The 20,208-nt window shown below is 36.2% G+C and overlaps 3 protein-coding genes across 3 annotated transcripts; 1 reads left to right on the plus strand and 2 right to left on the minus strand.

Annotated features, from left to right (window-relative positions):
- The first annotated feature begins 222 nt into the window (after positions 1-222).
- On the plus strand, positions 223-3,761 carry LOC110784516 (HIPL1 protein). Its single transcript, XM_021988979.2, has 7 exons — positions 223-959; positions 1,076-1,233; positions 1,426-2,244; positions 2,337-2,553; positions 2,635-2,813; positions 2,908-3,143; positions 3,238-3,761. Exons 1-7 carry the CDS (start codon positions 872-874, stop codon positions 3,638-3,640), a joined length of 2,100 nt encoding a protein of 699 aa, XP_021844671.1. The 5' UTR covers positions 223-871; the 3' UTR covers positions 3,641-3,761.
- LOC110784515 (pentatricopeptide repeat-containing protein At1g05670, mitochondrial) lies at positions 3,498-7,752 on the minus strand. Its single transcript, XM_021988978.2, has 3 exons — positions 7,570-7,752; positions 4,577-7,046; positions 3,498-3,636 (listed from the first exon to the last, which is right to left on the minus strand). The coding sequence occupies exon 2, from the start codon at positions 6,931-6,933 to the stop codon at positions 4,684-4,686; it is 2,250 nt and encodes a 749-aa protein (XP_021844670.1). The 5' UTR covers positions 6,934-7,046; positions 7,570-7,752; the 3' UTR covers positions 3,498-3,636; positions 4,577-4,683.
- A 1,719-nt stretch (positions 7,753-9,471) lies between these two features.
- Positions 9,472-16,710, minus strand: LOC110784517 (signal recognition particle subunit SRP54, chloroplastic). The gene is made up of 15 exons (XM_021988980.2): positions 16,481-16,710; positions 16,244-16,376; positions 15,230-15,297; positions 15,037-15,138; positions 14,653-14,805; positions 14,464-14,541; positions 13,276-13,401; positions 13,082-13,184; positions 12,780-12,880; positions 11,697-11,834; positions 11,474-11,617; positions 11,257-11,332; positions 10,592-10,677; positions 10,347-10,472; positions 9,472-9,903 (listed from the first exon to the last, which is right to left on the minus strand). The coding sequence occupies exons 1-15, from the start codon at positions 16,628-16,630 to the stop codon at positions 9,796-9,798; spliced, it is 1,692 nt and encodes a 563-aa protein (XP_021844672.1). The 5' UTR covers positions 16,631-16,710; the 3' UTR covers positions 9,472-9,795.
- Positions 16,711-20,208: the final 3,498 nt, after the last annotated feature.

A 20,208-nucleotide genomic window follows, 5' to 3' on the forward strand; every position in this document is an offset into this window, starting at 1 on the left:
TATTATCTAAACATGAAATCCGGAGTTTATGATAGGTTAAATATAAATGCATCAGATTGATAATTGAGTGAAGATTTTATTCAGAGATTTGATAGTAGTGCTCCTTTACAGCAATACAGGCATGGTTTGAAACAACCAAACAAGGGGAATGAATTAAAAGATATTAGGAATCAATTAAAAGATTAATTAGACGGATGGTGGATGGATGATGGAGTTGAGGAGGAAGGGTGTAACAATTAGGAATTAACTAATCCTTAAAAAAAAGACATTATAGTTGAACTTTTAATTATATGGTTTTCCACAACTGATTCCCTCATCTCAAGCCTAGTCTAATGGTTAGAAAGTTTAAACATCTTTGTTTTCTCTTTACTAAAAACTCAAATCTTCGAGAATTAATCTTCACATTGCACCATTATTCGTAATAAAAGATCCAACTTCTTTTACAGCAGTTGTCTCACCTCTATCACATCATCTCTCCGTTTAAAGATAAGACGATAACTTGTCTGGGATAACCTAAAATAGAATAGGCGAGTATTATTTGTTGAAGAAGAGAGTATAAGGGGAATGAGGAAGGAATAATTGGGATACTCCGTAATACGTAGTAGCAGTTAGCAGCATCAATAAACCAGGGTGGTCAATAAATATGTTTTAATGACTTTTATCCATATCCAAAATAAAGGGCCATAACATAACCCACAACATGATATTTGTCAAATTTGAAGGGAAAATGTCAAAAAGTTGTGGGAAAACCTGTGAATCTTGGGATTGCCTTTATAATTGAGACTTTCTCTGTCAATTTGAGTTCACTTTTGTAGATTCACAGATTACAAAAGTCAGAAGCCTCTATCAGTAGCAGCAACTATCTGAAGAAATGGCTGGTTTTGCTGCCATTTTGCTTCTCCTTCTTTGTCTTCTTCTCTCACAAACTTCTTATTCGCTTCCGTTGTGTACCGACTTCAGTAAGCCCTTCTGTCTCTCTCCTCCCCCGTGTTCTCCTCCCGCGTGTGCGTGCGCGCGCTTGCGCCTGATTGCGCATTTCCAAAGGTTTAATCTTGTATTTATCTTATTGAAACAGGGGCACCCACAAAATCAAAGGCACCTCTGAAATTCTGTCCTTACAATGGAAATACATGCTGTGATTCAACAAAAGATCTTCAACTGCAGAAGCAATTTCAAGCCATGAATGTTTCTGACACTTCCTGTGCTGCCCTTCTGAAGTCAATTCTCTGTTCTGTAAGCTCTCGACCCAAATGACAGCCCTCAAAACCTTTATTTATCCATAAATTTATATAAAAAACTGGTCTTTCGTAACACTAAGATAAACAAATACTACGATTTTACATGGAAAAATGCTTGTAATAGTAATACAAAGAGAAAGTTCAGCTAAAATCCGTCGAAAAAATCAATGTTTTTGGTTATTTGCAGACATGTGATCCCTTTGCAGCAGAGCTTTTCAAGGCCAAAGCAGGGTACCAGAAGCAGCAAAAACCCATTCCAGGTCTTTGCAACTCAACTAATTCAGGAAGCTCAAGTTCATCAAAACAATTATCAAACAACTTCTGCTCAACTGTATGGAACACGTGCAAGGACATATCTATCTCGAATTCGCCCTTTGCACCTTCATTACAAGGTGGGGCTAGAGGATCACCACCAATGGCTTCAAACTTATCTACGCTAACTGATCTTTGGCAGTCAGAAAATACTTTCTGTGAAGTTTTCGGTGGTTCTTCTTCAGACAATGATTCAGTGTGCTTTGCTGGTGAACCCATCAAGCTAAACAGTAGTAATAGTTCAGAGACTGGTGGTGCTCCACCAAAAGGGCTGTGTTTAGAGAAGATAGGCACTGGTAGTTATATCAGTATGGCTCCCCATCCTGATGGTTCGAATCGTGCCTTCTTTTCTAACCTTCCTGGAAAAATCTGGCTAGCAACTATCCCTGAGCAAGACTCTGGCGAAAAGTTAGACCTAGACGAATCAGACCCATTCGTGGATTTAACCGATCAAGTCCTCTTTGATACCGTATTTGGAATGCTAGGAATTGCATTCCACCCGGATTTTGCTCATAATGGGCGCTTCTTCGCTTCCTACAACTGTGATCGGATAAAGTCACCTGAATGTACTGGAAGGTGTGCGTGTAACTCTGATGTTGATTGTGACCCGTCCAAATTTAACAGTTCAGGCAGCTCTACGCCTTGCCAATATCAAAGCGTTATTGCAGAATACACAGCAAACGGCTCTTCATCGGTAATCATCGATCTCTACCATCTTTGGAAGTATTAAATCTGGTTAGTTTCTGCCATAATTTTTTCCTGTCAATGATAATCTGTGTTTCACAGATGCAGAGTGGGCAACCAACAGAAGTAAGACGGATCTTCACGATGGGTTTGCCATCCTCAAACAATCACGGAGGCCAAATTCTGTTTGGACCAGAAGATGGGTATTTGTATCTCATGATGGGAGATGGTGGCGGACGAGGTGATCCCTATCACTTTTCTCAGAACAAGAAATCCATACTTGGAAAGATTTTGAGACTCGACATAGACACAATTCCTAGTAAGCAACTTTACCATTTCGTATAACAATGAGAAAGTTGTTAGGTCATTGCCTTCTGATTAACACCACATAAATCTGCAGGTAATAAACAAATTAATGACCTTGGTCTTTGGGGTAACTATTCTGTACCTCGAGACAATCCTTACTCAGAAGACAAGGATTTGGCACCAGAAATCTGGGCTATGGGGCTAAGGAATCCATGGCGGTGTAGCTTCGATGCAGAAAGGCCTTCCTACTTTGTTTGTGGAGATGTTGGCGAGGTTCAAATTATAGCATGAAAAACTCCATAAAACTTCATGTATAATAAGCACTCCACTAGCATAACAAATTAACACTGTGTCACTCTAATCGCAGGATCGCTATGAAGAGATTGATGTAATCACCAAAGGTGGAAACTATGGCTGGAGTATAGATGAAGGCCCCATTCCATATGGTTCTGGAAATGAAACAAAAGTTTCTTCAGCTACCCAAAATCTGATCTTGCCTGTAGCAGGTTACACACATTCAGAAATCAACAAGAAAACCGGATCAGCTGCGATATCTGGAGGGTTTTTCTATCGCTCTAAGACAGACCCATGCATGTCTGGCAGGTAATTAAACACCGAATCAAACAACTAACACTTAAGAATCAAATATAACTGTTATTAAAACTGAACATGATGCCAAAAAATTCTGATGTTTCAGATACTTATATGGAGATCTATATGCAAGTAATATATGGGCAGCTAATGAGAATCCAAAAAATAGTGGAAACTTCAGCACAACAGCAATGCCATTTAGGTGTGCTAAAGACTCACCACTTGAAAGCAGCACTGTACCAGGAACCACACTGCCAGCTCTGGGATACATATATTCATTTGCGCAGGATAACAGGAAGGATGTCTTCATTCTAGCCAGCACTGGTGTTTACAGAGTTGTTCGCCCAAGTCGTTGCAACTATGCTTGTTCAAAGGAGGTTGTAAAACCTGCTGCTAATCCAACTCAAAGTCCATCTTCCCCTTCAAGTGGAACTCAATCTATTGCACCTCTTACAAAATGGCTCTTGTTTCTCCTTTGCTTCCTGACTCTGGAGCGCTTGTATAACTGACAAGTGATATGCAGCAGTTAAACATTATGAGCAGTGTTTTATTCAATTTCAACTAGGTATAGATATAGTTCTTTGTATCTGAACGGAATGAAAAAATAACATTTTGATAGTTTTGAATTAATTTTAGTACAACCAAAAGACACAAATGAAACTCGCAACTCATCACTACTACATACTGAACATTTGAATCATAGATAACAAGCAGCCAACAGGATAATCACAGCATTCGGTCATCAGAACATTGATGGAATGAGGGTGATGCTTGACAAAATGACAATATATACCCGGCCAATCAGATTTCTTATTCAAATTTAATGATGCATACTTGCTTTTAATTTTTGAAGGTACAAAATTTTCTTAAATGATAGTAACTGAAATAGAAAATGATAAACTCTACAAAATTTCCAGAATCAATCATTTTCAAATTTGGATGGGATGGGAAGCATACTTCGGGAAACAATACATTATACTTTGCTATCCACCTAACTCAAAACAACCAACTTCAGGAGGCCAGAGAGTAGAGATAGGATACAGACAACCCATATCAACCCACCAAACCCAGTGCCTGAACACTTGGATAATAACTATATCGGTATATTCCATTCTATTTCTATCTTTGGTAGGAAAATCTCTTCACTTCGAGGTCATAATCTTTGGTACATGAATGCCACTGCCACTGAGAGTCATGGTGGCTCACACCATAGTTCTAAAAAGTATCTCATTTACGCAGATGCTAGACTTCTATCACCTAGAATGATGCAGATACAATAGTGGTGATACGTATATAACTGTGCATGTGTAAGGAATCTAGGGATGCAGCAATAACATCATTTCTTTCTTTGAGTGTATTAGATCCCTAACAATGCCAAATTCATAGAGCAAAGAATAAAAAGATCTTGAAACTACCAACATCATCATCACAAACCATAATTTTACCTTTGCCTTCTACAGTTCTACTCCATTAGGTCAGCCGGTAGCACGATCTGAATCCTGGTGAATGTGGTCACAGGCTGTTTATATGCCCACAAAAATCTAATTGGTCATTACGTATGGTTATCTTCATTGACCTTATCGATAAGGAATCTCTCTATCACTTCATCACAAAGCTCAAGAGCAGTTCCCAGGTTCCCTTCATCAAAGTTCTTTTCCAGAAAAAAGTTGAAAATTTCTTGATCAGCAATGAACCCTTTTCTCCTCATCTCATCAAAGAGTTCCTTTGCTTCCCAATACTTTTTCTTTTTAAGAAGCCCCTTGATAAAAGCATTGTAGGAACTGTCAGTGAGATCAAATCCTTTTGCAACCATTTCCCTGTGCAAATACCATGCTTCTTTCATATTCCTTGCTCTACTGTGCCCCTTGATTAATATATTATATGTGTTGTTGTCTGGCATTATATTTCGAGCACACATCTCCCTGTAAATTTCAGTTGTGACACGCATATTGCTTCTAATGCAATACTGCTTCATAAGAGAATTGTAGGTCGTGGCATTTGCCATAATGCCCTTCTCCAGCATCCATTTTAGCAGCCTCTCCCCATCTTCCAACATCCCTGATGTGCAGAACCCATTCATCAACACATTAAACGTAACAACAGTTGGCTGCAGTCCTCTATCTAGCATTGTCCTCAAGAGCTCATGAGCCTTGGAAATTTCTCCCGACTTACAGTAAGCATCCATCAAAGTAGTATAAGTAATGGTATCAGGATGAAATCCTGTCATCTCCATATCTTCCATCAGTTTTATTGCTTGGTTTACATTCCCAGTTTTACAGAGACCATTAACAATTACATTATACGTGCAGATATTAAGTTCTAGACCCTTAGCAGACATTTCATGCAAAAGTTCATTTGCTGTATCAACCTCTCCCTGTTTACAAAGGCCATCAGCAAGGGAAGTATAGGTGACAACATTAGGGGTCACCCCCTTCTCAACCATCTTATTGTGCCAAAAAAAGGCCTCTTTCAGCTTACCTGCCTTGCAATAACCATCTATCAGTGTTGTGTAAGTAATTTCATCTGGTTCTAATCCTCTGTCAAGCATTTCATGGAACAGCTTGTCTGCTTCTGTCATGTTTCTGCTTTGACAAAGCCCACATATAATAGCTGAGTATGCGATGATATCAGGGAAGATTTCAACTCTTTGCATTTCCTCGAAAAGCTTTATAGCAGAAAAAATATCACCCGACTTACAGAAACCATCAATTATCGTCGTGTAAACTACATTATCTGGAAGTATTCTAAAGGCAATCATTTCCCTCAGAACCCTTTCTGCATCAGCTACCTTACCAGACTTGCACTTAAGAAGAATAATGCTGTTAAATGTAAAAGCATTTGGCTTTAGTCCTTTCATTCTCATTTCATTAACCAGCCTCATCACCTTCTCTAGTTCACCAACACAACAATATCCATTAATAACAATACTGTAACTCGCAACATCAGGTAGACAACCTCTTAACTCCATTTGAAACAGCAGATGGTGCGCTTCTCTTATTTTCCCTAACTGACAAAGAATGTGTAAGATTATGTTATATGAACCAGTATCCCAGCAAACCCCTGCTTCAAGGAACTCCATGAAAACCTTGAAAGTGTCTCTTTTCTTGTTTGATTGACTTGACATATTAGAAAGAAGCAACTTACAGGAATCAACTGAGATCACCAAACCATAACTCACCATCTTTTCAAAAAGTCTCCTTGCCTCCATTAAAAAGCCAACTTGAACAAGGACCTCAAAGAATAAATCAAATACACAAGGATCTGAACCCCAGTCCTTGTAGGTGTAGATCAATCTTTCAACAAAACAAGAAAATGAATAGGTAACATCAAGATTAAGTTTAGACCAGAAATCATATATAAGACTATGAGCCATCTTCAAATCTTTTGAAGCAACGGCAATATGAATGACAATACTCCGAACTTCCAGTGATGGTTCTCTATAAAGACATGCCCATTCATAGAAGTTAAATACCAGCCCAGTATCATTCTTGATGTTCATTAGAACCCAAATGAGGTGGTCAGGCCTGAATTTTGACTCGAAGGGTCTAAGAACATGCCTTAATGTCTCAAAGCGCCGTTGCTTTATGGTACTTGAAATATTCTGCACAAGTTCAGAGTCTTTGATAGTTGGTTGTCTGGGCGAGTAATCCGGAAATGGTCTTCCATAAGTTGAATAGAAAGCAAAATGCTTTCCTCCCAACAATATGTCCTTGAATGAAATACGCAGAAAATGACCCAAGTAAGAACTCTGAGGTACGAGTTTAAAACAGCCATTGGTTAAGGAGATGACACCAATCTTCATTTCTGTGAGAGAAACCCATCAAAGTGGATTCCAAAAAGCTATGGTCAGAGAAACAGCAACTCCAGGCCATGTAGATTCCTCAAGTTGAAAAGGCATCAATGCGAGCCCATCGCCTGTGGATCATAAGCAACATCATAACCACAATCACCAAAAGATTCATAAGTACATAACATAGTCTTCGGCTGTTGCATTCATGATTAAAAAAAATGCTTCTACTTAATGCATATAAAGACTTAGTACCAATGTAGGGCCACGGATAAACCTCCATTGCAGGACGTATAACAACAATTTAGAATTCATTCCAGCAATTTCAGAAAAATTTACTTCTTAAACTGATAATTTTAGTTTTGAAAATTACAAGATTTCTCTTGGGCATTTCATCGAACAGTTGGTGATCATTAACAAAGTTCGTAACCAATAACCCACTAAGACAACCATGAAACAAATATACCCCTGCAATTTAAACCATTGCGACATGGGAAACCATCTAAATTTCATAAAACCCAATAAATTATCTCAAAAAACATTGTTTACAGTGTCTGAAATGCAATTCTACTGTTATATTCCATAGTATGATAGAGCAATAAACGATGAGATCAAAGAAAAAATTGAAGAAAAAAACATGAGAGAGTTTACCTTAGCAGTGAGACATTCCAAATGCATAGGGTTGTCAGTGAGGAGAAGAGAGAAAAGTTGGGTGATATGGGGGTAGAAGATGGAGCAACGATGGAGATTTTGCTTATTTGAGTGTATGCGAAGGCGGGTAGAAATTAGAAATGCAGTGCAGCGTTTTGGGCTTTTGGGCGTTTTAGCGTCTGAAATTTCTATTTGGGCCTCTTTATATATTTTCCTTTTTCTATGTCTATTTGATTTGTTGGGCAATATAGGGCGTGTTCGCGGTAGAGTTTAAGGTTGCGAGTAGTTTTTTGGCCTATTCAAAATGTTATTTGTAAAATAGGTAAGTGTTTGGTATGGCAGAGGTTGAGGTAGCGGTTTGGTAGCTTTTGTGAAACGTGAAAAATAGTAGCATTTGAAGGTAGCGGGTAGTGTTTGATAAAACTATAATAAAGTAAACAAAATATATAACTTTCATTGTATTTTACATTCTCAACCGCTACTTTACCAAACACTCATATTAGTTATCTGCTACTTAAATAGCTAGCCGTTACTCGTTACTATTGACCGCTACCCGCTACTTCAACAACTACCAGCTACTCAACCGCTAAACGATACCGCTAGTTTCGCCAAACAGGGCCATACACGATTTTTCAAGGACGGAAATTAGTTTTTCAACGGTGGAAAACATTTTCTTTTGTAAAGAACGTTTTAGGTTACATCTTCCTCTCTTTTTCTCTCCTCTCATCTTTTGTATAACTTTTCTTGTAAGAAACATAACAAATTAAATTTATTTTAATAGGCAAATTTGACAAATACAACCTAATAGAGTTCCCTATTTGTCAATAACAACCTCAAACTTCTAATTTTGTCAACTACAACTTTAAACTTATACATCCATTCTAAATTCACAAATTCTTATTTACAATGGGTGTACAATAAATATTGTACACCAAAGTAAAAGTTAACCCAAAATGCTTAAAAGTTAAGCTTATATATGTAAAAGTTATCTATTTTTAAGTGATAAATTTTTTCATTTTAGTAAAACTTATTTCTTCAAAACCACTAATAATGTATAAAATTAATCATTTAACCATTTAAAATATTTATCTATCAATTTCTTTTTACTAATATAAAAGTTAATCAAAACTAGGTTAAAGTTACAAAGAAAATGGTTAAAGTTATCTTGGTGTACAATAAATTTATTGTACACCTTGTGCGCGCAAGACCTTTTGTTCTAAATTACAACCCGGAGTCATTTCTGGCAAACTATCACCGAAAGATGATGTCATAATATTATTAAAAAAAAGTTACATAATATCCAATTAGAAAGAACCAATTGTCTATTGGTTCAGTGGTGACTGGGGCTGAACTTGATAGAGAGAACTCGTGTTTGATCCCCTGCAACAACAATTGGGAGGGAACTGGAACTTATCCACCCAGAACTCGCCCCGACTCTGGATTATCCTTAAGGGTGAACCGGGTGCTTACACCCAAAAAAAAAAAATTAAAGAACAATTTTCATAGAAAATGTCAAAAGATTGTCAAATTCCTTAACCATGTCCATTTCTAACAAAATTCTCAACCTATTATCATTCACGTTAGCAAGCAAATTGACTTCTTAATAACAAATCAGAGTCTGTATTCGTTTATGCGTGGTCATATTTGCTCGTTTATCAATCACATAAAAAGTGAGCACTCTACACATGTTCTGAAATACTCCCTCCGTCCCGGAATACTCGCAACGGTTTGATTGAACACGCTTGCCAATGCACAACTTTGACCATCAATATCTTCAATTATATATTATAAAAACTTATAAAATATTAATATTTTGAAAATATATATTAAGATGAAGCCAACAATATATTATATGCTAACTCTTATTTTCATATACTATAAATAAAATAGGGTCAAAGTAAATTATGTGAATAGTGCAAAAAGTCAAACCGTTGCGAGTATTTCGGGACGGAGAAAGTATTATACTTCTTACATGATAGACAAGCATTGAGTTTTCTCATTGTACATGTCCATTGACAAGAACTCTCCTTGGCTAGTTTCTCACCGTCAAAAATAACATAATTGTGTGCATAACACACCATGTATTTCAATTACAATATTTCGTATTAATAGGCAAGGGCGGAAATTCTTGGAGTTGACAATTCAGAGCAGACGCTTGAGGCAAATGCTGATAAGCATTTTGGTGCATGACTTTATGTTTAGAGTTCCTACATGCTAGATTTTCAATTAGTTACTTGATCCAAAGCCACGAGGACTAGGTCTGTTTGAACCTGAACCTGCATATTGCTTTCGTGACACCGATCTTTTCTTTCTCCTTGCAGTTCCTGGTGGAGCCTATCAGAGAAGAGAGACCACACCAATCAGTACACTATAATTCAGACTAACATCATATCTAATTTTGTACAAAAAAATTCATCACAATGTCCATGGTAATACAATATGACTTGAGTTTTACCTTTTACTACCGAAAGAAATCCAGAAAGAGTTAAATGGAAGAATCAATTAAACACTTATCTCAATCCAATCAACAGGAAGAAGAAAAAAAAACACAGGAATTTACAGTTTTTAAAAAAGCTGCAGAAAAAACTGAGGCAAACAGATCACATGAGTAAGCATAATAGGGTTTGTAATTTCTGAAATCAAAGTTCTGATTTAATGTAAGCATTGAGGCACCTCTTTGAACAGACCATTTACAGGATTCTCGAGTTTAACATGACATAATAGGAGAATACAAGGTATGAAGGCTAGAGATATTAGAATAAAGATTTTTGTGAAACCTGTTGTTCGGATTTGAGGGACTCTTCAAGATTGCTAAGGGCAGGAATAGATCCACCTTCCATTGCACCCATTAGACTCTTCATACGGACACGCATTTGGAAAATTTGAGCCACAAGCTGACTAACCTGGATCATGAAAATGAAATAAATCCTCCCTCAAAAAAAGAAAAAAGAAATAAATCCAGTTTGAAATGCTATTTTTAACCAAACTATTGCTCTCGTAGATAATTTGCTTTGCAATTTACCTGCTGTTCAGTTTTCCCTGAATCTTTGGCAACCCTCTTTCTCCTTACTGGAGATTCAGCCAACAGTTCTGGTTTCTCTCTTTCCTCTGTGAACACAGAAAGCAGCTTGAAAACATTAGAATGACATATAAACCAAACACACAAGTGATGAGAAGGGATCACTGTTAAACGGGATCAAGTATTTCTGCGTAACTGAGTTCTACCACTCTTAACATTTAAATATAACATCCATCATCTGAACCTGAAAGAAAATAGCATGCTACTCACAGCGAATATCAGGCTAAACTAAGCATGTAAGCCAAGAAACATACTCATAGGATTACACCATAGAGAAAAAAAGACTCATCCCACAAAGACTCCAAATAGAGATTTCATCTTGGTGAGGCCTTCTTAGCCAATCAAGTATTCAAGGAAGTAAAAACTGCAAAGTGACTCTAAGTTAAGCACTAATCAGGGACATGAGCATACAAATGCCTTTCATTGGATCCATTTAAAGCAAGTTCGCACAGTTAGGGGAAAAAACAAATATCTGCAAGAAAGGTTCTGGCTGTTTGGATGACTTCTCAGAAGTACAGGGCCAGTATATGGAACAAAATATGAGAGAATGGAGATGAAAAAACCATTTAAAGCATGCATATAAAGTCCATGGATAATTAAATTAGGACCTGGGGTCATTGCTTCAATCATTGCTTCCATTACAACCAAGTTCTTTTCTGCTTCTCGAATTTGTGCAGGAGTAACCTGAAGTCACAAAATAAAATTAAAATGGGTAAGACGGTGGAAAAAGCTTAGCTTCATACATCTCATGTCCTCGACGGAGTGTAGAGAATGAAAAAAAAAATCTGTATAGATTCATAACCGAACAGCTTTCTCTTTTCTTACCTTAGCCATGCCTGGAATCATCCCAATAACCCGGCTAACGGAACCCATCTGGGCAACTGCACGAGTTTGCTTTAGGAAGTCATTGAAGTCAAACTTTGCACTCATGATCTTCTTCTGAAGGTTTTCAGCATCTTCTTGTTGCATCTAAAGATGGTTATGATGCCATGTTGAATTAAAACCATCAAGAAGTGTAAAATAAACCATATTGATGTATGACACTTACAACTTCTTGTGCTTTCTCCACAAATGAAAGAACATCTCCCATCCCTAATATGCGTCCTGCCATACGATCTGGGTAGAAAGGTTCAAGATCCTCCATGCGCTCTCCTCGGCCTACTAGCTTGATTGGCTTTCCTGACACCTGAAATTAATGAAAAATCAACTACAGTAGCCGCACATGAACTTATAATCAGCAGAAAATTTATCCGAGACCAAGAGACTTAAACATTATTGCATGAACTATGAGTGACAAAGATTCAACTATCGGCATGTCAACACTACGTGATCCGGACTCAGCTAGAAGTATCAGACACAAGTATGTGCCCAATGGTTTGCCATCTTGTGTAAAAATTCATGAATTTGGTCAAAATATAAAGTGTCTAAATGTCAAATGAAAAGTTGGAGTAACATAGTGTGAGGAGAGTATGACAACATACAAGCCTGACAGGGTTCTATCCAAATCTAAAATTTTGTGATAGGTGGAGTAATCCACCAATTTTATATTTAGCCAATATCACTCTATTTCTTCAATGTGGGATAACTTGCCCAATGCTCACATGTGGATTATACTCTAAAGATAGGGTGTAAATACAGAAGAGGACATATAAGCATTCGAGCTAATTCCAGTTGCAAGCCTGAATATATGCAGAATACTAAAATGGGAGTTAAAAGTTGCTCTAATACACAAGGGTTCACAAAAAAAATGCTTCTTGTGAGTTCCTTCCTTATAGGGTGCATCACCAACTCAAAACCTTGAACTGGAAGCATTTAACGAGTAATACATGTTCCATTTGAAGGAGTATTACAAGATTCACTTCAAACCCAGACCAGCATAATGTGAAGTGAAAGAAAATTATCTCATAAAATCTTCCTAATTCGAGAAATAAGGGAGTGCTACGACGAATTCAATTGAGACGTCCAATGACCAATAAAAGGAGATTCGTTAACTCATTACTTAATACGATTCGGTGAAACATGATGGCTGATATTGACATATATTATTGCACTTAGATGTTGCATTAGGAAAATAAGAAGAAGCTCTCTTTTGATAGAAGACTTTAAGCATACATTTTATAGGCATCATTACCTCTTTGACACTGAGAGCAGCCCCACCTCTAGAATCTCCGTCTAGCTTTGTTAAGATAGCACCAGTAATACCAATCTCGAGATTAAACGTTGTGACTAAAGCTGCATTTTCAAATCAACCCACGAAAAAGGGAGTGTTAAACTAGGCATCAACAGCCTATTACCTTCATTATCCTAAATAAACATGGATATAAATCCCAAAAGTGAACTTTATAGAGTCAAATAATTTCTTGCCCGGCAAAAGTAGCTACAAATGAGTTAAATGGAATACATAGATAAAACAAGCAACAGAAATTTCTGCACCTGCAGCTTCTTGACCAGTCATTGCATCTACAACCAGCAAAACTTCAGTAGGATTGACTACTCGTTTCACTTCTTTCAATTCCTCCATCATTCCCTTGTCAATCTGGCAAAATTGAAGTTACAGATAAGTCTAGTTCATGAAGCCAACCATGTAATAGCAACTAGATCATGGAATTGCATAAAAGCAACATCACCTGAAGTCTACCAGCAGTATCCACTATAACTACATCAAGATTCTTCTTTTTGGCCTCCGCTAAACCTTGCCTAGCTATATCTGAAGGTTTAACATCAGTACCTGCTGTATAGACAGGCACATCCACCTGTCACAAGCTTGAGGATAAACATGAGAGTGAATTTACTTCATTTACACAGAGAAAGCTGATATGGTGATTATAACTTGAAACAGTAGATTATTGGAAATCAAAGAAACAAATGCAAAACCCTAAAGTTTCACAGAACCAACCAAATAAAGTAGATTAAAATAGCTCATTGCAGAATATCAAAGACCTTGCTCAAAATCCAAGAGCAGCTTATATCAGTACCAGGACTATCACAGCACTGTTTTATCTTCTCTTTCAACTTCTGTCATTATTTAAGGATCTTTTAAAGAACAACCATCCTTACTGACAAGGGGGTAAAGGGTGCATTAATCTTGATAACACTAGGCCACTAGTCCGCCTATCCTAAACTCTAACGGGATTCAACATGCAATTCGCTGTTGTTGTGTAAGCATGCGATAGATTGTGTTACTAAATTACCTATTTTATGAGTACTTGAATAAGGGATATCTATGTTTCCATCATCAAATGGGAAAGATTCCAAACATATGCTAAATTCACAAAACAATTAGTTTTTCCAAGTTTGATCACTTCCACGGGATAATGAGAAGCATGTCAATATATCGTTTCATATTCTGCATCTATAACTCAATACCAAACAGTACAAAATTTTACAATAGAAAATATCTAAGATAGTCTTCAGGTAAGAGGTACCTATAAAAATGTATGGGTTAAGGGGGTAAGAAGCATCTGAGCATGCAATGTAACCATGTAAGTTTTATGGTGACTACTGAATTCATCAATATCAACTCATCTAGTTAAGTCCCAACATGTCAGAAATGGAAGAGCATAATTCGGCAAATTGAATTTCACTAGTAATGTAGTAAGTTTTCTCTTGGAACATTCAACTGTTTTGTAGCATGTTTTCACACACAAACAAAAAATATTAACAACATTGAGATTTTAGAGTTAAATCTCTTCATTGCGCCTTAACAAAGGTTATTTGGATACCAGACGGTACAAGAAATTGAAATGTTGGTACTCATCAGATATTTGAAAGAGATTAGAGAACCACACATAATAAAGGGAATTGTAGGTCATTACCTGCTTTCCCAGAATCACAAGTTGGTCAATTGCTGCAGGTCTGTAAACATCTCCTGCAATAAGCATGCAACTCTTCCCCTGAATGCACATAAAAATTCCACAATTTTTCCACACATTAGCACAACGGAAGAATGTGCAATACAAAAGAAGTAATTAGTAAGCTTGAGGAAGAAAGATTCATTTACATACCAGCTTCTTAAGATAAAAGGCCAACTTGGCTGAAACAGTTGTCTTCCCAACCCCTTGTAATCCTGCCAATAATATTACAGTGGGACCAGATTTCGAAAAAACGAGCTCAGAAACCTCTCCGCCCATTAACTTTACAAGTTCATCCCTCACAATCTGCAGCAGTAATCATGCAGCTAGGTTACAATATCAATGAAGGATATTATGTGCATAAAATGAACGAACCATAAAATAAAGCCTTCATTGTTTCTATTTATTCAGAGTCAAGCGTGTGATGAACACTTCAGTACATAAGAACATGTTAAAAACAAGATAAAAAGAAAGGGAAAGATACTTAAAAGTAGCTAAAGGGGTGGACTTCAAAAACATAAGTTCAGCAGATCGTACTTTAACCAATTGTTGATCAGGTTTCACTCCTCGGATGACTCCAACTCCAACAGCTTGATCACTTACAGACTGAACAAACCTTCTTACAACTGGAAGGCTCACCTGTCATGACATGATACAACATAAAACCATGTTATCCAGGATCCAGCATGCTATCAGTCAACATTTACTACTCAACTGACAAGAAACTTACATCCGCTTCCAAGAGAGCTCTTCTGATATCTCGCATAGGTTCCGCAATGTTTTCTTTAGTCAGAACCTCTGTCGAAAAAAGATAAAAAGAACAAGGGTTGCATTAACTTCATCTCTTATCACACCGATGATTTATATACATGAGAAGCACTTTATGTATCCAAACAACACGAATTAACTATACTTTCATATCTTCAGACTTTAGCACACCAGACAAGTGAGGAAGAGACACAGGACATCATTCAAACAATAGCAGATCATAAGAAGCCTCTCTAGCCTAGCGACATTACATTCAATTATCAAAGCAGCAACAAGTAGTTGTGCAACTCTACCTCACTTCTTCCAAATCTAAGAGTTACATCACTTACATTACAAGTTTGCAACAACCAAACAAGGCAGCGGCTGAACTTTTTCGGGGCAAACAAATCCCGGCCCCCTCGAATCTTTATATAGCAGGCCACCCTTATTTGCAATAACAAAGAAACAATAGTTGTCCAACTACGCGTAACTTACATTAGTATAGCCAAACAAGGCAGTGGCATAACTATTTAGAGGGAAACGAAAACCCGGCTAGCCGGTCTCTTGAAATCCTTATCCATACACAACATGTATGGAATGCTACCCTCATAAGAAATAACAAGGAAATTGGTCTAATCATTTAAGCAGCAACAGGTAGTTGTGCAACTCAACAACAACCAAACAAGGCAGTGGCTGAACTTATTCGAGGCAAACAAAAACCCATCCCCCTCAAATCTCTATCAATATAATGTGTAGCATGCTACCCTTAATTGGCAATAACAAGGGAATTGCCAATTGGTATAATGGTTTTGAATTCCGAAATAATTGTCAAATTGTCCCAACATCGCATGACTAAGAATATCAACATGATAAAACAAATTCAAAACCAAAGCCAACCTTGCTAATTAAATTAAATTAGAAAAATTAACGGCAAATAACTATTGTTTACGGAGTAGTTCTCTTTTAGTTGCAAAATTTTGACGAATAAATAAAGTACCTTGGCCTCGGAGTTTAGACCACGCAGCTTCGAGGCCAGTGGTAAGTTGCCCGAACATCTCCGCACTTATAACCCCTCGTATGTCTCTTGTTGTAGTCACTGCCTTCGAATTCACTGCCCTCCATAACTCCCTCTGTCAATCAAACCCCAAAATTCTTCAATCATAACCAATAAAATCCCTAAAAGTTAAAATCAAAAGTTCAAAACCATTGGAAATTGTGAAAAGTGAGAGCTTACAGTGAAGGGGTTTCGGGAGGAGAGGCCGACGGCGAGAGTCGAACCAGTCCACGAAGAAGAGGGACAGTTGGCAGTTGTTTTTGCGGCGGACAAGAATTGGCGGGAAGGTGGCGCTAGTGCTGTGAAATGTAGTGCGGCAGCAGCTTCCATTGAAAAGGATAGAGAAGAGAGGATCTTATCCAGCTGAAAGAAGAAGATGAACAAACCGTATGCTATCTGAAATCTTTCTATTTTGCTACTACTTGATGGTATAGTAGACTAGTATCCACGTCAACTAACGGTAGAATTTCAGAAATAAAATGGAGTAAAGAGGGTGAGTTTTGTTAGCAATCTTTGAAGTTTTACGCTTGTCAATACACAAAATTTGTGAACTATTGATAATTGTGCACCAAAAAAACTTATATATATAAGCAAAAAATATATAAAAGAGGGTGAATTGTACATCTATATTTATAATTTACAGCGATTTCTAATGAGTACGAAGAATTTATTGGAGTTGACATGTTAACAGGTCTTCATACTCCATACCAATTCAGGATATTATCAATATTATGGATATATTGTTCACCCTTAGTCTTCACTTCCCCTCCCTACTTTATTTACTACCAGGTACCAATCCATGATACTTTGATTTTTTACCCCTTACCCTAGTCGTCGATATTTACCTTCTCGCTACTTTTTTTCCCACCCACATTGTAATACCCGTACTTTTATTATTTTTTAAATATAATTTAAATATATTTATAATTTATTAAAGTATTTTAAAAGTATTTATGTGATTGAATAAATCATATAAATAATAAAGGAGAATTTAATGCATTTAATATTTATTTTAATTAAATGTATTTTAAAGAAAGGAAAGGATTTTATTTAATTTTCGTAACAGAAATAGTTTTAAAATAAAAAAGATGGAGAATCAAGAATTAGGAAACATGGCAATTTAAGTAACCTTAAGTTTCCTAAACCTTACTTGAGGCCAAAGTAAGGGTTAGCATAAATATCCAAGGCTTATGAGAAAATTAAACTCTAAACTCAAATTGCCTCTTCCCTAAAATTTTATCTTGCCATGTGGACCGAAAAGGAGCAGCAACCAGCCGAGCCCCGTCCAGCCGGCCACCGCCCCTGCCATGCCCTCACCGCCGTCGCTCAGTCGCCGTCATGTTGCGCCTGCTGCCGTGCATGCGTGGGCTTCTCTCCCCTTTTATCTTTTCAATTTCTCGGTTGTTATTATTAAAAAAAATAAAGCTTTGATTAATTTAATTAAATTTCATATTAGTATTATTAATTTAAATTAATTAAAGTTATAGCTTTTATGTATGAATTTTCAGATTAAGTATTTAATCAATTTATGCATGTATTAAACCCCAAATTGTGGATTTTTAATATTTTTATTTGCATGAATTGCCTAGGGTTTTGACCATGGTGATTAATAGTCATGAATAATGGTTTATTAGGGTTTATAATGACTTTTAAGGTATAATATAGTTGCTGGAAATTTAAGTAAGGCCCCGTTTAGTTCACCTTATTTCTCCTGATCTGGTTTGGTCTGATTTGATCTGATCTGAACTTATTTTTCTGATCATATTTGGTCTGATATGATATGATCTGAATTTTCAGAATTAAGTTTAAACAAAAATCTACATTTAATAATATTAAACGGCATACGTGTAAAATAAATGTTACACAAATTTATAATATTGTTATTATTTATTTGACTTTGCTCATGATTTAACTATTCCTTATGTTAGATAGACCTAAACATGATCTAGATAGAGGGGTTATGATATGGACATATCAGTTCTGATCTGGATATGATGTGTACATACCAGTTCTGATTTGGGGATGATATGTACTCCCTCCATCCCTTAATACTCGACATGTTTTGAGTCTTTTGACCAGACACGCTTGCCAATGCACAACTTTGACCACCAATTTCTTTAACTACATATTATTAAAACTTATAAAAATATTATAATTTGAAAATATATATTAAGATGAAGCCAACAATATATTATATACTAACATTTGTTTTCATATAGTAGAAATAAAATAGGGTCAAAGTGAATTATGTGAATAGTGCAAAAAGTCAAAATAGGTCGAGTATTAAGGGACGGAGGGAGTACAAATTTGGTTATGGTCTGGATATGATATGGACAGATCGGTTCTAATATAGACATGATCAGTACAAATCTGGACATGATCTATACATCGAAGATTTGATCTAGACATGATCTGTACAGATAAGTTCTGATTTGGACATGATCTGGACAAATCAATTTTAATCGAAATAAATCGGTTCAAGTTTGGACATGATCTGGACATATGGGTTTTGGTATAGACTTGATCTTGACAAATCAATACAAATTTAGACATGATCTAGATATATAGATCGATTCGAATATATGGGTTTTGATCTACACGTATGGGTTCTGATCTGGACATGATCTTTGTATAACAATTCTGATCTTGACATGATCTATACAGATCGGATTAATTCTGATCTAGACATGATTTATACAGATCAGACTTGACCTGGACATGATTTGTACAGATCAGTTGTGGTCTGGTCATGATCTTTACAGACCAATTTTGATTTGGACATGATCTGTACAGACCAGTTTTGATTTGGAGATGATCTGTACAAATCAATTATGATATGGACATGATCTATGTAGATCAATTTTGATCTGAACATAATCTGTACATAGTCGATATCTAGACCAGTTCTATCGATTCTGATCTGGACATGATATGTACATATTGGTTATGATTTGAACATATTGGTTCTGTATGGAACGAACATGACTTGTAAGGATCATTTCTGATGTAGAAAAGATCTTTGCAGATCTTAACATGATCTGGATATTATGTGACCATACCGGTTTTGGTTTGGATATATAATGGTTCTGATGTGTAAAAATCAATTTTGATATGGATATGATTTGATCATATCGTTACTGATCTAGACTTAATGGTTTTAATTTGAACATGATGAATTTGAATGTTTTGTCAATGTTTTTTATGTCTTAAATAATAGATTTTAATTGTACTAACGATCCCAAACTTTTTTATTAAAGCAATAATAGTAATAAAATAATAGTAATAATAACAATGGTGTAAATAATAATAATAATAATAATAATAATAATAATAACAATAATAATAATATTTGGTCTGGTCCGATTTGACCTGATCTGATCTGGTCGATTTTTTCTGATCTGAACTTATTTTTTTGATCTGATCTGAACTTATTTTTTCTAACCTGGGCTGATCTGATGTGATCTGATTAAATCTGAAATTAGTAATAAGGCCTTGAAATAAAGTGAACTAAACAGGGCCTAGGGTTGAATAATAATTAGTTTATTATTTATTTTAGGTGGAAGCTCTGCTTAATTAAGTGATTGAGTAAGGTGGCACCTTTGAGAACGTACACAAGGTACGTATATGTGTAGATTATGCTTGTGTGTGTAGTATCATGCATAGGTTTTTATTTAAGTCATGTCACATGTGAATGTGGTGATTATTTGACTCAAGGTAAGGATTATGATGCATATTTTATTATGTATATATTAGTTTAATAGAGCATGTTTGTCAATGTTTAATTATGCAACCATGTAGTATGAATTGTGCAAGAGTCTCGTTCATTCTAGAATAAATAGAAGTTTACCATTGCACTTGAGTCGTAGTACCCATGTAATTCAAGAGAAGTTATTATTTGCATGTGAAAT

Source organism: Spinacia oleracea, chromosome 1 (genome assembly GCF_020520425.1).
Source record: "Spinacia oleracea cultivar Varoflay chromosome 1, BTI_SOV_V1, whole genome shotgun sequence".
NCBI lineage: Eukaryota > Viridiplantae > Streptophyta > Magnoliopsida > Caryophyllales > Amaranthaceae > Spinacia > Spinacia oleracea.

Excerpts from the sequence above, each read along its gene's own strand:
- LOC110784517 (XM_021988980.2), bottom strand. The coding sequence starts at position 16,630 with ATGGAAGCTGCTGCCGCACTACATTTCACAGCACTAGCGCCACCTTCC. Across the intron at positions 16,377-16,480 it reads CCTCCCGAAACCCCTTCACT|AGGGAGTTATGGAGGGCAGT; the intron begins GTAAGCTCTCAC and ends TTTGATTGACAG. Across the intron at positions 10,678-11,256 it reads GATTGAAGCAATGACCCCAG|AGGAAAGAGAGAAACCAGAA; the intron begins GTCCTAATTTAA and ends CTGTGTTCACAG.
- LOC110784516 (XM_021988979.2), top strand. The coding sequence starts at position 872 with ATGGCTGGTTTTGCTGCCATTTTGCTTCTCCTTCTTTGTCTTCTTCTC. Across the intron at positions 2,245-2,336 it reads CAGCAAACGGCTCTTCATCG|ATGCAGAGTGGGCAACCAAC; the intron begins GTAATCATCGAT and ends TGTGTTTCACAG. Across the intron at positions 3,144-3,237 it reads GACCCATGCATGTCTGGCAG|ATACTTATATGGAGATCTAT; the intron begins GTAATTAAACAC and ends CTGATGTTTCAG.
- LOC110784515 (XM_021988978.2), bottom strand. The coding sequence starts at position 6,933 with ATGAAGATTGGTGTCATCTCCTTAACCAATGGCTGTTTTAAACTCGTA.